Source organism: Papio anubis, chromosome 4 (genome assembly GCF_008728515.1).
Source record: "Papio anubis isolate 15944 chromosome 4, Panubis1.0, whole genome shotgun sequence".
In the NCBI taxonomy this organism is placed as follows: domain Eukaryota; kingdom Metazoa; phylum Chordata; class Mammalia; order Primates; family Cercopithecidae; genus Papio; species Papio anubis.
Window position 1 is genome coordinate 1,581,164 of NC_044979.1, and position 16,491 is coordinate 1,597,654.

The following is a 16,491-nucleotide window of genomic DNA, read 5'->3' on the forward strand; positions in this document are numbered from 1 at the left end:
TTTTTAAAATTGTAGTATTCCTGCATCTGAGAACTTAGCACTGAAGTGTGCCTATCTGTGCATCTCCCCGACCCCAGACGCACCCCTGCAGCCTGTGTTGCCAGGCCGCCTCCTCCTCCTCCTCCTCCTCCTCCTTTCTCTGTTCCAAACTTTCAGTCGCTGAGCTGCCGCCGTACAGAAGGGGCGTTCTGCTTTTAAAAGACGCCTGACTGTAAATGTCAAAGTCATAAATATTTAAACATCATTTTCTTTCAATTTCAAGTCAAGACTGATAAGATGCCTCTAATTAGTCCGGGCTCTCTTCGAGGTCCACCCGCCGTGGTTCAGCCTTGGGGGGTCGGTGCCCATGGGGGAGAAGGCGCTGAGGACCACCAAAGCCACACCTGGGTCAAGACTGTGTCTCAAACTCACTTTTAAACTCATTTCTTCCTCCTAAAGGCCATGGCTAGCAGGAGTTTTAAGATATTTTTTAACTGCACAAAAAGGAAGGGAGTCAAGTCATTGTGAAGTTATTGGAACTCAATCACTTAAAAAAAAATTCTTTAAATCTTCGTTTCTTCCGGGATTCCTAAGACCTGACTTGCAGCCCACAGTGTTTCCCTCCGCATCACCCTCCTGCTCAGCGCTGGGTGGGACACTTGAAACCGTCCTGGGCGTGGAGGGAGGACCCCTTTCACCCCTTTCTTCCTTTTCTTCTGCGGTGCCCGCGGGCGGGGAGGGAGGCGGGTTTCCCAGCCGGGCCCTGGGATCCAGCGACTTCTACGTCAGGCCGGTGGACCCCAGTCCGTCCCTCTGTCAGCGTTCCGCCCTCCCCTACAGTCAGACCCTCCTCACCCTCAGCCGCCGCGCTGCCCGCGGGCACAACTTCCCGACTGTCCAGGTCCCGCGGCCCCCCGCGGTCGCCCTCCCAGCCTCCCCAGGCCTCCCCCAGGCTGCAGGAGGGGCCTCCTTGTGGACCGGCCGGCGGAGGTGGGCCTGGGGCGGCTCCCACTCCTCCTCTGCTGGGACAGCGCCGGCCAGGCAGCAGGGAGCCAGGCGAGGTTGGTGGAAACAGGACTCCAGGGGACTGGGGCTCCTTCCTTCCCCTCCGGGGGCGCCTGGGACCCAGCCGGGACCCGGGAGGAGGGCCAGGAGCTCTCCGGGCAATCGTTCTCCTTGACATTTTTCTTTGACCTTTGAGTAAATCCAAGCGCGCCAAGGGAGGCCTCGAAAGCAGGCCTTTTTCCACTCCTGGCTTGCGGAGCGCGTCGAGGGTCCCGGCTACAGCAGGTGTCTGCCTCCCTGGGAACAGCCTGGGCGGGCCCCGGGTCCCTCCTGCCGCCCGCAGGCCAGACCGCCTCCTCCGGTCCCCACGCGTCCCCCTGCCCTCACCTGGCCTGAGTGACCGCGGGCAGCGCCTATGCCCCTTCCTTGGGGAGCCGAAGCCGGCGGCCGCCCTGCGCCTCGGGACCCCACACACCCGCGCGCATAGCCTGGGTGCCCCTGCCGGGTCCGCCACACGCCATGGCCCCGCCGCCCCCTCAGAGCCAGGGTGGTCACCGCGCGCGTGTGGGCCTCACGGCGCGAGGCAGGAAGGTTCCGAAAGTCCCTGTTCCCGGGCGCAGTCGTCCACGTGAGCGCGCGGTGTCCCCCGACGTCGGGGGAGCGGGGCCAGGGTCCCCTCCGCGCTGGGGCGCGTGGAGGTGCGCGGGGGCCGTCGGCCCAGCCGGGATGAGGGGTGGGAGGACGGCGGGCGCCCCCTCCGCCGGTCGCGCCGCTTCCTTTGTTGTTCTTGTTACGTCGGCCAAGGCGAGGCGGGACAGGCGGGAGGCGAGGGGAGAGGGGCGGCGAGGGTCGCGCGCCAGGCCCCCGGGAAACGCCCTCCCGCCCAGGTGTGGCCCCGGGGGACGCGGCTCCGCCGGCGAACATGGACCCTGGGGTGGGCAGGGGACCTGGCCCCTGTCTCAGCGCCGCTCGGACCCCCACGCCCTCAGATCCGGGGTCACGGCCGCTCATCCCCGCCTGGGTGCCCCCGCGCGCTCTGGGGTCCCTCGCGCCGGCCCGGGAGGGCACAGGGCGGGGCTGCCGCCCACCTGGGAGGACCAGCGCCCGCACAGGGACCGAGGAGACCCCGGCCAGGGGGAGGCGGCGCGTGGCCGCGCCTTAGGTTTCGTGAACTGGCTGTGCCCAGGGAGGGGCGGGGAGGGGCGCGCAGGGGACCCTGTGGGCGGACCCCGGCAGACTCTGGGGCTGGGTCGCGCGGCTCTAGAGTGACTTCTTTCTGGAAGAGGCTGTGTGGGCCGCAGGGAGGGGGAGGGGAGGGGAAGAGGCCGCGGAGGGAAGACTGGGGAGGGGGCGCGGATGGGATCTCCACGCGGAGGGCCGCCGTGCGCGGCTGCGGGACCCAGCGGCTGCTGCAGGGTCCGAACCAAGCGGAGTTCGGGCCGCTCCCCTGGCTCCCGCCCCGCCTCGCCCTCCCGGGTCCCTCCCCACTCCCCTCCCCCCACCCCGCGCCTCCTCTCCCCTCCCCCCTTCCCCCTCCCTCCCTCCCTCTCCGCGGCTCCACCGCCTCCCGCCGCCCGCGAACCTCGCGGTCCTCCTCCGAGCCGCGCATCCAGGCAGGAAAATCCGGGCGTCTTTTCTCATTTAACCCGCGTTTCCATTAACTCAGTCCCGGCACCAGCTAATCCGCTGCACCGAAGGCAAAAGGAGGCTAATTAATGACCAGCTTTTCCAGTCAAGACCGGCGATAATTGCTTTGGTGGCCTTTATGATTACAAGATAAAAACGGGCCCGGCCTGACATAAGAGGCACTGTGTACGCTGGGAGACGGGAGGAAATGAAGAGTTGGGAGGCTGAATACGGAGCAGAAAATTACTAATAGAAGAGAGATAATGAATAGGCCGGCCAGGCATTCATGGGGAAAAATCCATTTTGTTACCACGCGAAATTAGGTGGTGGAAAGGGGTTTGCTAATTGTTCTCATCTTGTAGCAGCCAGGACCGAGGCCGGGCGTGCTCCCCCATTTACTCCCCGAGTCATTGTGCAGGGCGCGCGGTCTGCGGGGCGGCCTTCCCATTTTCCTGTGGCGTCCTTAATTGTTGCTAATATACCTTCTAATGAAGCTAATGAGGGGAGAGCCATGCAATTCTTTGCACGTGGAGACAAGTGAAATGCACCGAAAGGACTTTCTCATATTTTCACCTGCACTACCCTCTCCCTCCAGAAGCAGTGAGAATCTGGGGGGGGGGTTTCCTCCCTGGGAAGTGAAGTTCCAAAGGCTCCTTTCAAGGAAAAATACGCAGGTGCGAGGTGTTGTGGTCTGCGCCAGGCCACTTCTGGAGAGTGGCTGGAGTCGGTGGGATTTGACCAGTGCTCGCCTTTCAAGACAGGTGGATCCAATCCCCTGACCCCGGGAGGGAGAATGTTCACGTGAAGATGCAGAGCCAGTCCCACGTTCCTTTGTTGCTGAAGATGTGCTGGGCTTGTGTGGCTACTTGAAGCCACGGAAGGCTGCAGGCCTGCCCACCCTCCTCCGCCGCCTAGCCTGGCCTCCCCCCAGCGCCCCCGACAATCACTGTGCAAGCTCTGGACAAACTGCTGTGCCCGGTTAGAAGAAGGGATGGATACTTTATTTTACTGAAGGCAGCAAATTAGCTGCCAAATACTTTACATAAATTTGAAAAACAGCCACCACTGAGGGAAAAAGTGATGCCTCTGACTGTCCTCTTGAGCACGCTGCAATCTGCGAGGTGCTATTTTCAAATGACTTCTGCTTCTCCTTTGACGGGGGTTGTTCCGCTGGGCCCTCCCATTGTGGCTCCAGTGCCAGCGCAGCGTCCTGTGGGGCTGAGCTTTCCACTTTCAAGTTGCATTTGGAGACGTGTGTTTTTAGGAGGTCATGCTTTGTCAGGAGCTAACAGACCCCTCTCTCCTTGTTCTGCAGAAAAGCAAACTCAAGTTCCTGCCTCCTCAGGCGGAGCAGGAAGACTCGACCAAGTTCATCGCGCTCACCCTGGTCTCCCTCGCCTGCATCCTGGGCGTCCTCCTGGCCTCTGGCCTCATCTACTGCCTACGCCATAGCTCTCAGCACAGGCTGAAGGAGAAGCTCTCGGGACTAGGGCGCGACCCGGGCGCAGATGCCACCGCCGCCTACCAGGTAAGAGGAGACTTTTAAAAAAGTGATATATTGGATTTATCTGTTGAGCAGGCAGATGATCGCATTCCTCTCTGGCCCCTCCTCCATTCCCAGCAGTTGCTCATGTATCATAGTTTGGGGTCTTTTATGATGACAGTTTGGAACTTCTCATCAGCATTGGTGCAGATACCTAGCAGCCACAGTTGTACAGCTCTGTAGTCATCTGCTCTTCTTGGATAGTCTCATGTTCGCTCTGGAAGTATGTTGTTAATTAGAGGTGTGGAAAAAGTACAATACACAAATGATGTATTATCTGTTATCTTAGTTTGGCCACTACTAATGAAAAGTGCCAGAGTTGCGAGATCAGTTGGTGTGTAGGTGTTTGAAGATGTCTCAAAAACCATCGGCCTCCTCGGGGTCTTCTGTGAAAAGATCCTTTGACCTGCCCAGTTGCCACCCTGTGTTGTTGTCCGGTACAGTGGCACCTAATGCTGACCAGGGGAAAGTGACCCACGCATGTCCCCATGAGGGACACCTTCTCTAGAGGCACCACAGACACCCCTGGAAATGAGCTGCAAACCAGGGAGGATGCGAGGAAGGCAAGTTCAGACCAAGTCGGGCATTTTAAATAACCACAGAGTTTTTGAAAGTTCTATAGCACACGTTTCGTATTTGGTATTGTCCTGTAATGAATATAGGCCTTCAGTTTTAACGGCGTTACAAACCCAGAATACTTCCATCAGTCAAGACAATTGATTCCTTTGCATATAAAATATCATTTAATTCCAAGAAGATATTCCCATTTGGGAAGGTAGAATGACTCCTTAACCACTGTTTTAAAAGTTTGGTCAGTACATATGTAAGATTTCCTCATTGGACTAGATCCTTTGTTTTCTCTAGTCACATGATTACAGTGTGCAATACATCTTGTAAATAATTCATCATTTTTACAGTCGTATGTAAAGTAAATATTATTCCATCATCAGAGTTACATGGGTGGGCTCTCACGCCTCTCTCCACAAAGCGCCCTCCAGCACCAAACCCTCCTGCTTCCTGAGCTCCTTGGAGCTGGCTTTTCTATACTCTGTGAGCTCTCAGGACCCTCCCCCACATAAGGAATTTACACAATCTCTATGCTTAAAAGAGCCACAAGACAGCTTTTCCTCCCATTTCCAACTTCCTGGGATTGCCATTGAATAGAGGAAGCCTCCAGTTTTCTGGAGAGGGCCACCAGCCCGGTCAGGACGATCTTTTTCTTATAAAGAAATGGCAACTTCAGATGTGTTGAGGATGGCATTTCAGTTGCAGTGTATAGCTTTGCTTCAAAGCAAAAGGAAAATCACGTTTGAAGAAGCAGCCTGAAAAAAATGTCACATAAACTAGTAAGAATTTATCCAGAAATTCCATTGAGCAAGACCTTCAATGTGGATGCCAGGTCTTCAGGCCAAGTCTGTGTCGGTACATAAATAAATTATCACACCAGTTCTGTTCCATGCGTGAGAGACGGAAGATCATACAGGCAGAGATTTTTAGAAAGCGTGGCACCCTTTGATATACTTTGAAATTCAAATATAAAATATTGATAGAATGGAAAGGTTAGACTTGCATGCAGAAATGACTAATTTGAAAAAAAACTGCAGGTTGAAAATGCATACTTAGGACTGAGTTTGTGATAATTAACAGAAAAAAAAAGCCTTCCCAGTGACAGCTCTAATTAATAGTATCTGTAATTAAAATCATGCCCTTCCAGCAGGAAAATTGTTTGAATTTCTTGGAGTGACCTTTTTGCTGTTCCTCCTGAGGGCATGGTGGTTAAGTTGATATTGATTTTATAATGAGCTCTGGTTTGTTTAATAAGAATCTGTAATCCAGACAATAAATGAAATGTGTGCTTTTCTTCAATCCAGATTAATAAAAAGGAAAAAAAAAAAACTTTTTTTCTTTAAAAACGTGATCTAGGAAAATTTGGAAATGAAATGAGTATAAAGACTCTCTGGTTGGTTTAGCTTTGAATCACTACAAAATACCCTTTAGGGAAGTACTTTGATTAAAGTGGGGGTTTGCCCCATCACAGTGGATTGTCTCCTGGTGAGAAAGTTCTAGGTGCTGAACCGTTGTGTTGTTGTGATTTGTGTTTTGGCAGAGCAGGACTCAGTAATGAGGATGGGGACTGTATGATTGTTCGCTTTGAATTTAGCTGAGTAATGTTTCAAGGACTCAGACAATTGCGGTTACAAGGAGAGGATATTTACTTTGGTAAATGAAGCAGGTATTAATTCATTAATGTTTCCATATCCCACTTGGGTTTTCTATCACAGCCATGAGTCCCCCGTGAAGTGTAAAAATCTGTTTGAAAAGTTTTTTAAAATATTGCAAACATAAAACAAATTTCAGGAAAGGTGTCGTCTTGCATTAATGTGTTTATTTCTGGCTCACTGAACCTGTGTACTTTGCTGATTCTATAATCACAGTGAGGTTATGGATGATAATTCTCATCACTGGGTTACAAGGAAAATGGAACAATTTGATCTTATGCTTTATTTTATGGGGACATGATGGAATTACTCAATTCCTTTTCTTAAAGCTTCTGAAAAATAAAAAGATTATTGTGCAAGTGAGGTTAGAAGTAACCTAGGAGCGAGAGAATGGTAGGTGGCAATAGCATAAGTTTTATTAATATCAGAATATGAAGTTACCCTTTAAACAAAAGAACTTGTGTTCTTACCTGGGGAAGGAAGGTCAGGAGCAGAGACGTTCCGATGGGGTGGAGGAGACGGGTGTGTGGAGATGGTATCCCGGGGGGCACTGGTGACCTCAGGTTGTAGAGCTCCTTCCTCCCTGGGGTTCCAAAAGGTGAATCCTCGTGTCCTCCATTAAACGGCAGCCGGGTTAGTGTCCTGGCAAGGCACTTCCAGCATGACCTGGGAGGCCCTCATGTTGCCAGCCTCTGACAAAGCATTTGTTTGCCTCAGCCCGGATCATGCACGTACATCATGAGTGCCTGTGCAGCCCCTCCGGGCCCCCATGTGTGTGAGTCAGAGCCTGGGCTTGGGGCCACAGGGGCCACGTTGTGCTCCTCGGGAGTAAGAGCTTTTCTTAAAACAGGGTTGAAGCAGTAAGGAGGTTGAATTCTTAGCTTCTAATGCAAGCACCTTTAAACGTGTTTACCTGTCCTTCCTCAAAATAGAACTATTTCACGGACAGGGTCAGGATTTTAGAGCTTCTTTCGTTTACATGAGTGTGTGATATTTTTGTTTGCCTTACCTATTGGGAAAGCAAATCTTTTTTGACAGACTCTCATATTTTTGACACCAAGATATCAGCCCCATCAGATAATCCAGCCAAGTTTAATTTGCTCAGACTGGAGCAAAAATTGGGGATATTAACTTTCAGAATAACTGAAACATATTCTGAACAGACTGCTCCCTCCGAACTTCTCCCCATTGTTTTAGTAAATGTTGATTTTTCTTCTAAATAGATAAAACATGATATATTTGGATTAATTCTATACTTCATGATCTGAAAAACCAGTTTTGACTTTTATTCTTTTTTTTCAAATTGACGTAGCCTGCCATATATGCATATATGTGTGTGTGTGTATATATATTTATACACACATGTACACACACACACACTAAGGATAATGTGAAGACACAGAAGAATTGTGATTTTTGGTACCAGTATACTTTATGCATTTTTTTTCATGTAGGTGTCCTATTTCTATGGAAGGTGATTGGGTAAAAACTGTGCCAAAAATAAGTCGTTAGATGATTAGAAGACATTCTCCTCCTTTTCTCTCTGAGTCTCTTTGAATGTTGCATCCATTTCCTTGAGGCTTTGATCATCTTCGAGCAGCAAGTTTAGTATTCTGCCAGCCCACTCTCCCTTCCCCGACATGAGGGCAGAGACTCCTGCAGAATTTTCAGCAAGTTCTCTTTTGATGGTTTATTTCACAATACCCAGCAGGTTTCCTTGTGTACTTGGAGGCCTTTGGAACCAAACCCAGAGGAAAGCATGCATCCGGGCCACGGGGACCTCCTGTAAACAGAGCGGCTAAGTGCACATCTCAGTTGCTGCTGCTGCTCCCATTAGCAAGTGATTACGAATGCAGTGACAGAGTGGTGGCAACTGCGGCAAAATGAGGGTGCTCAGTTGACTGGGGCTGGTGTGTCTGCAAGTCCCAAATGCACCCTGACTTCTTACCCCTGGTTCAGAAAGCTGAGTTCTGACAAAGAGCACAGGTCACGCCTTGGCTCCCTCTCTGGGGCTTTAAGAGACCCTTCTTTCTCTAGACGAGTTTAATCTTCAGGCATTGGTGTAATCACGAGTAATAGAAGTAGGATGTTCACAATTAAACTGGACAACAGTTACTTTTCCTGAGGTTTACTTGACCCCACCACAAGTTTTTAACAAAGCCTTTTCAATAGCTGTGTATCTTAGAATGGCTTTCCTCACTATATACTTAAATTTCCAGGTCAAAATAATATATTTTTTACAAATATCAAATAAGCAAAACCTATGCTGCTTCAAAAGTGAAGGGCACCCTGTGAAAACTGTGCCAAATATTTTATAATTATAAAAATACAACATTACAGAACATTATGAAATAATTATTATTAGAGAACATTTTATTATAACAGTCAAGTCTGAGAATGGAAATTTTTCTAATTTTATAACACCTTTGCAAATGTAGCTGATAGTACAGATGTCTACAGGTAATACTCTTGAAACTTTCGAGACATGGATTCAGTTTTGCAGATTATCCTGGAATAGACTCCAGGCCCCTGAAGGATGAGGCCCTGCCACCGTCCTCCCATGCTCCGTGGTGCCCAGAATGTCCCTGGCCTCACTAGGAATCAGCAAATGCTGAATGGTTGTCACACTGGTGCCAAATCCCATCGTTCCTGATGTGAAGGAACTCTAAAGGAAACCTGCAGAATGTTGCCAGGATGATGAGGGTAAAGGACACGTGTCGTCCCCAATGTGGGAAGAACCTGTTTTTGTTTGCCTGTGTGTTCAGTATCAGATCATCAGTGTGTGGGGTCAACCCGCTTGGTTTCTGTAGGCTCCATGGAATCGTCTAGGTACCTTTTCACCATGAGTCTGAACGTTTTTCTGGAAGGTGCCCATTTGAAGTGCGTTTTTCTCATAAATCTGAAGCGTTCACGGATGCAGTTTCCAAAAGCAGTATCTATCCTGCTGTTTTGCCCAAAATGCTTCCTCAAATACAGCTCCTGAGAGATAGAGCTCAATCTTCAGAGAACAGTGAAGTCTCTGGAAAGGTGGCCAGAGAAACCTCTAAACATAAAACAGAAGCATGTTGCTCGTTGGGACACAGCAAGCCACTCCCTCCATCAGGCAGCAGTCATTAGATCAGACTTCATTAAAAATCACAGAGACCACTCAGTGAGATATTTGGAAAAAAAAAAATTGGAAAGTCTAAGATACGAAAATTTGGAGGGCTGAATTCTGTGGCTTCTTTTTGGCACTAGGCTGTTCCTATGTTTGCTTTGACCTTGGTACCTTTTCAGACCTGGGTATTACTTGAATAACTGCTTCCTAAGGGAGCCACTTCCTGCTGCACACAAGGAGGGGCGAGGGAAAGGAGGTGGGGGCTGCAGGCTTCCCCCGGGCGTGCTCACCCTGCACTCCAGCAGCCACGGAAGAGGGCTGGGCCCCGGGAGGAGGACGGGTGCTCGCACAGCACCAGGGGAGGGGCGGTGTGCATGGTGTCTGTGGAGCGGGTGCTGCTTCTCTTAGGCCCATGCTGTGTTCCAGTCTGCCTCACCCGTTTCACTGCCAGAACCAGAGAATTCTTCCTTCTCGCCAAAGCCAGTGTTGCTCCTGGGGTGACCCCTGCATGCACAGCAGGTCCTTCTGAGCCCCTGTTCCTCGGCACCCCCGTCCTCCTCATCAGTCACGCACCCCGTGGAAAGGGACCCTGTGGAAAGGGACCCAGGACACCTTCCCCAGGCATGTTGTTATCTCCCAACCCTGTTTTACAAGGGGGCAAAGTCAGCAGCAGATAAACTGAGAGGCGCCTCAGCCTGCAGAGATGGTGGCAGAGCTGCACTGGGTGGTCCCCGGCTGCGCTGTCCCCACTGCAGGGTGTTGAGGGGCTAGCCCGGGCTTCTCCGCCCCGTGGGTCTGGACAGCTCCTCCACCATCTTCCCTCTGTAGTGTGAGGCACTGTGGGAGACTTGGGAAACGGTGACATCCTTTCTTTTCTCGGTTGACGATTTCTTGGAGATGAGGAGTTTGCAGTGAAACAGTGAACCGGCGGTAAACAGCATTAGTCCACACGTCGCTAGGAGGTGATTCGTGTGAAACTGAAATCCTTGGAGATGACAGAGGAGGGGCTGGGCCAGGTGGTGGGTGGAGCTCTTGGTGGCTGGTGGGAGATGGAGGCGTGGCTGGGGCAGGTGCTGCGGCCATCTGTAGGGTAGGGACAGACCCAAGAGGTGGGCATTTGCAGGGCTGCGGGGAGGAACTGGGCTGGAGGGGAGAGGTGCTCCCAGTCGGGCCAAGAGTTTAGACAGGGAGCAGGGACTCGGCGGCAGGTTGTGAGCAGGCCCAGAGAGGTCAGCTCTTTGAGTTCGTGACAAGGACAAACCCTGTGGTCTGTGGCGTTCCGAGGGATAGTCCGTGGCTCAGTGTGGCTGAGTGACCCCAGGTGGACCACAAGAGGCACATTCCGCCTGCTTTCACCCCCATCCGTTTCTTCCTTCTTATCTTATTCCCCTCTTGCCACACTTTCCATCATTTGAACTCTCTTTCTCCTCTAATGGTGAAACCCGTGGAAGAAAGGCGCCATCGCCCTTCCATTCCCTGGGGCGCGAGGCCCAGGCTCGGGCCCAGCCTCTCCCTCCCGAAGCCTGCCTTCCTCGTCTGGGAACTGGGGCCTCCTCTTGGGCCGCCACGCGGGTGAGGGCAGCCCTGTGGGTGCGGGTGCCACGCGGATGAGGGCAGCCTGTGGGTGCGGGTGCCACGTCACGCGGGTGAGGGCAGCCCTGTGGGTGCGGGTGCCATGCCACGCGGGTGAGGGCAGCCCTGTGGGTGCGGGTGCCACGCCACGCGGGTGAGGGCAGCCCTGTGGGTGCGGGTGCCACGTCAGCTCTGAGGCGCTACCCGAGGGTGACTTGCCTGCAGCGACTGCTGGTGCTCACGGAGCTGGGATGGGTGTTGGATTCGTGCCTGCTCCTCCCGTTTCCAGGGTACCCGTTTCCGCACACGTCCTCCTCGGCATGAGCTGCTCCCCTCCCTTAGACCTGATTAGAGAGGCGGGGCACGTTTTCTGAACTAAAACTGAGGACATGGCGTCTGCAAAGCATGCACTTCCAGAGAAGAAAACAGGAGCAAAGCCTGAACCCCGTGCTGCTCTGTGGAATTCAAGACACTTGATGGGAGGTGTTTGGAGAAGGTATCCGGGTGAGCGAACACCCGGGTGAGCCTGTGTGATCTGGGGCCCTGTGGGATAAGGCCAGGCCTTGGTACAGGTGCAGCCTTGGGCATCTGTGCTCTGAACACCTCTTCACCCAGCCCGAGGGGCTTCAGGGCTCACATCGAGGTGAGGGCTCGGCAGGAGGGAAGCCCTGGTCAGGTGGGCCCAGCTCAGCTGGAACCCTGCTGTCCATGGCGGGAGGCGGGCTCTCTGAAGGACACGAGCCTCTGTGAAATAAAGTGGGTGTTGGGAGGAAACACTTGAGGGAGTAAAGGGAAGTGTAAAAAAGTAGATTAAACTGAGATTTCAAAAGAAACGGTAGGTGGTGGGGAGGAGACTCCAGCGGGCGGGTACCAGGAGGTAGGAGTGGGTGCAAATGAGAGGCAGGTTCCACCCAAGGGGCACTGGGCCCACAGTGTGGCTGTGCTTGAGGGCTGGGTCTCCCCACTCCCTGCCTGTAGCCTCTTCTCTCCTGGCTCCCTGTGGGGCCACCGTCCCTCGGGAGGAGGGCATCATTGTTGGCAAGGAGAAGAGGCCTCGGGTGACTCCTGGAGCCTCCCCCAACCAGAGCTGTGCAGCGCCCCCCACCCCTGCCACCGGCCAGCAAGTGGAGCTCAGTGTGGGAGGAGACGCCCGGCAGGGGCAGAATCTCCTTCAGGTGACAGCCTCTTGCACACGACAGGGTGGGACCCCACAGGCGTGCACAGAGGCACCTGCACGGGGCCTCACCTTGGGGCTGAGGGACAGAGGTACCTGCACGGGGCCCCACCTTGGGGCTGAGGGTCCTCAGGCCGTTGCTGTAAAGCAGATCTTCTTCTCAGCCTCTGCCTTGATGGGCACAAGAGAATGCGCCTCTGTGGTGAATGGCATTATCTGCAGTGAAATGCATTAGCCTGTCAAAAATGGCAAAGCCCAGCTCTTAACACAACATGCACACCAGCATAAAAGGAGGCAAGACGCTGCGCGGGGTGGTGGGATAAGGAATGATGGCTGGAGCTGCCACGGCATGCGGGAGCTGGTGTTACAAGAGGAGAAAGCTTTGGGAAAAGCAATTGCACGTCACACCGAGGAGCACCCGGCAGATGAGAGTCATTTCTAAATGTCAAACGAGGATCACTTCAAGGACAGGAATAAGGAAGGCCGATCCGCCGGCCGCCTCCAGCAGGAGTCCCCCCACCCTTGCCTCCTGGGGAGGCCTCCACAGGACATGTCGCTCGCCACCTGGCTGTCTCTTCTCTCCCAGGTCCAAGGCCCCTTAGGCCCAGCGCTCTCCGTGGCTCTTGGCTTTGTGAGCCCCGCCTCCTCCTTCCCTCCCATGCTGTGTTGGGGGCTCGTTTTGCCGCGGCTGACACGTGGGGGTCCCCAGGGCTGTGACTGGTGTTGGCCCGAGGGTCACCCTTAAGGATTGGACACCTTGGGTCTGGGTGCAGGTGCAGCCTCGGGCATCTGTGCTCTGAACACCTCTTCACCCAGCCCAAGGGGCTTCAGGGCTCACATCGAGGTGAGGGCTCGGCAGGAGGGAAGCCCTGGTCAGGTGGGCCCAGCTCAGCTGGAACCCTGCTGTCCATGGCGGGACATTCCAGCCTTGGAACCTCTGGATAGCTGAACTTGGAGTTGACCCAGAAAGCGTTTTCTCAGAAAGCTTATTGCTTCTAAGGGTAGAATCCCATTTTCTGGAACAACAGGAACAGCAGAGAACTTGATCTTACATCACAGTCGGCCCAGTCTGCATTTGTGAAGGTCTCCCCAGTGTGAACCCAGAAACAGACATCACTGTGACCCTAGGGGAGCCCGGGATTCCGGGTGGGACAGGCACGGGGCTCAGAGAACACGGGGAGCCCTGGGTGCCAGGCGGGACAGGCACGGGGCTCAGAGAACACGGGGAGCCCTGGGTGCCAGGCGGGACAGGCACGGGGCTCAGAGAACACGGCGAGCCCTGGGTGCCAGGCGGGACAGGCACAGGGCTCAGAGAACATGGGGAGCCCTGGGTGCTGGGTGGGGCTCAGAGAACGTGAGGCTGGAACGTTGGGGAGGAAGAAAAACGCAACAGCAGAGGGGGCCTCTGTGGGGTGGGAGAGGAGCATGGAAGGGACTTAGCTCAGAGAGAGAGGGGCGCAGATGCACAAGGGAAATGGAGGGACTTCCAAGGGCAGACAGCGGCTCCTCTTCCAATTTTTTGAGTCTGTGTGGACACGAGGCGAGCAGTCAGGCGTTTCTGCAGGTGTCTGAACAGCGGCTTTTCGTGTTCCATGGGGGCCGCAGAAGAGTTCTCCCTTCTTCATCCAGCTGTTCTGAAACTGTTGCTCAAAATGTAACATCTCTATGGCTTTTCTGCTTTGGGAGAATTACTGATGGTTAAGAATGGAATCTTGGGACTGGCACGGGGTCTCACCTGTCATCCCAGCACTTTGGGAGGCCGAGGCTGGCAGATCACCTGAGGTCAGGAGTTTGAGACCAGCCTGGCCAACATGGCGAAACCCCGTCTCTACTAAAAATAACAAAATTAGCTGGGCATGGTGGCACGCACCTGTCATCCCAGCTACTCGGGAGGCTGAGGCAGGAGATTTGCTTGAACATGGGAAGCAGACGTTGCAGTGAGCCAAAATCAAAACTTCATCTCAAAAAAAAAAAAAAGATGGAACCTGAGTGTGTTATTTCTCTATTAGCAAGTACAAGAGACTCACTAGAAAGTTGGCAGGTGTGAACAAACACCCTTTCAAGATTTTTTAATGTGTAGGATAATAATGCAGGCAGCAGAATGGAGCGTCTGGGTATGTGCTGGTGCGTCTGGTGTGTCTCCAGGCGCAGTGACTTGAAGAACAGACGGGGGGAGATTCGCGGATGATTACATTAGCCAGTAAAGCTACATGTTTTAAAATACATAATTCTGTACAGAGTTTGTGGAATGTGGATTCGATATACAGGTTGAAACTTGGATTGATCTTATGCCATTTAATAGCAAATCAATTAAAAGTTTACAAGTGATAAGTGCTGGGACTATGTAACATTGATGTGGAACTGGACGGAGCGCCTCTGAGGAGAGCAGAAGCTGGATTTGCCCTCTGGGTAGGCGTTTCCTCGCTTTCAGTTTTTTTGGTGAAGATGACGATGCGGGAGAGTGGACAATAATGGAATCTTCCTGGAATCGCCTTTCCTGACCTGGAGTCACCTTTCCTGGCCCATAAAACGCACCCTGAAACCAGAGATCGGATGTTCCTGAGTGGGAGGAAATAAAATGCAGATTTTTTTGCAAAACAGAATACTAAGTTGGATGGAAGCTGGAGCTGGTGTGAGTTTCAGAATTATTTCTGTCCCCACCCCAGGGGCTGCTTATTCTCTACCAGGTTCAAGGAGAACAAATATATGAATTGTTAAGTGAGCCCCAAACGTGAAGCTGAAATGTGAAGGGGAAAAAGTCTAGAAAACGTGTCTGATTCTTCTGAGGGTGCCCCTTCCTCACTCTGAGCCTGCATCTGTCTTGCTCAGGCCTTCCCGTTCCCAGTGGGCCCCTCGCTTCTCCAGGTGGATTTTTTCAGGCACATCTTGAGATTTCAAATCAACCCCAAGTGAGGAAGCAGAGCTGACACCCCACGTGCGACCCATGGCCCCTGTCCCCCAGTCAGCGGTGTCCTCGGGCCGGCTGCTCCCGGCACCCCCTGCAAAGTTCACTCCCCAAAAACCCTCACAACTTGCTCACAGGTTTTCCTCCAGGGCTGCTGCCCCACCTGTCCCCTTCTTGGGGTAGAGCATAGACTTTTAGAAACTCCCCTTACAGACCTTAGGGCTCAGAGCCCTTAGGTCAGAGCTGAGACAGCTGAGACCGGGACTCCCAGCAGGCCTCCAGGCCCTGGCCTTCGGGGTCTGGTAGGAGGAAACTCTTCAGGGTGTCCTTCAGGCCTTGTGCAGTTAGGGTGTTGCTCAGATCAGTTTTAGGTGGAATAATTGGGCCCCAGAATGACGTGCAATTCCGAAAATGGAGAAGCAGCTGCTCCGGTAGCTGCTCCACCCCCAGCCCGCAGGCCCCTGCCCTTTGGCTTAATTAAGCTGTGGCCACCGAATGGAAGGATGTGAATACCTTTTGTGTCCCCGGGCTGGGCTCCTCTGCTTCTAAGCCTTTGTTTGCCTGGCTCCCTCCCTTGCACTGCCCCCCTCAAACTCCACTTTATCCCTGCAGACCCTCCCATCTGTCAAGCCCTGTGCAGACCCCAGTCCCCTGAGCTTCCCTCTCAGCCCGGGGTGGCCAGTCCCTTCCCGAACACCAGGGCCCTATTCATCCCTACCTCCCCTTTATCCCTTCTGCCGCCTCTGCGGTGACGTCTCGTCACCATCCCTCCTGTGTAGGGTGACTTCCTCATTGTGTTGGACCGAGGCAGGCCTGGGTGCAGAGTGGGGCTTGTTCCCCACACCAGGCCAGCCTGTGTGGGGACAGCCTTGGCTCCCCAAAGGCCAGGTCTGTACAACAGACCCACAGCACGCACCGGGGACCTTTAGGTGCTCGATAAGAATGAATCGATAAATTGAACTAAGATTTTGATGTGGTAAGAGCAGGTCTGTGGGCGGGGGGTAGGGGGGCATCTAAACTCTCTTGAAAGCCATCCCGTGTAATTCTCGGGTGCAGAGTCCTGCCCGCCCATGGGAAGTCCTCGCTACGTGCCGTGGGCTGAAGATGCGCCGCAGGCTGAAGATGCAGGCGATGACAGGGATGGCACATGACAATCAGTCCTTATTCAGAGCAAAAAGAAAATTAGGAAGGTGCAAAAGTTTCTTGTGAAAAACAGCTGCCCGTTCTCTACTTCCACGTCGGGCCTGGGCTGCTGTGAGGGCAGATGACTCGTTTCTTACTGACTATTTTAAATTGTCTGACTGTGAAACTGAACAGCGAGGTTCAGCCTGTGGGGCCTCTCAAGGCTGGCTTTGCCCACAGAGGTTGCGT

The 16,491-nt window shown here is 53.3% G+C and overlaps 1 protein-coding gene across 3 annotated transcripts in view; it reads left to right on the forward strand.

Moving 5' to 3' along the window:
- The window catches only part of LOC101026166 (protein tyrosine phosphatase receptor type N2), a 973,501-nt gene that overhangs the window by 830,699 nt on the left and 126,311 nt on the right, over positions 1-16,491 (forward strand). For all 3 annotated transcript variants that reach the window (XM_021935384.2, XM_021935383.2, XM_021935385.2), the window contains one exon: positions 3,926-4,138. In XM_021935384.2, coding sequence (XP_021791076.2) covers positions 3,926-4,138 — 213 coding nt within the window. The remainder of the gene's footprint in view (positions 1-3,925; positions 4,139-16,491) is intronic.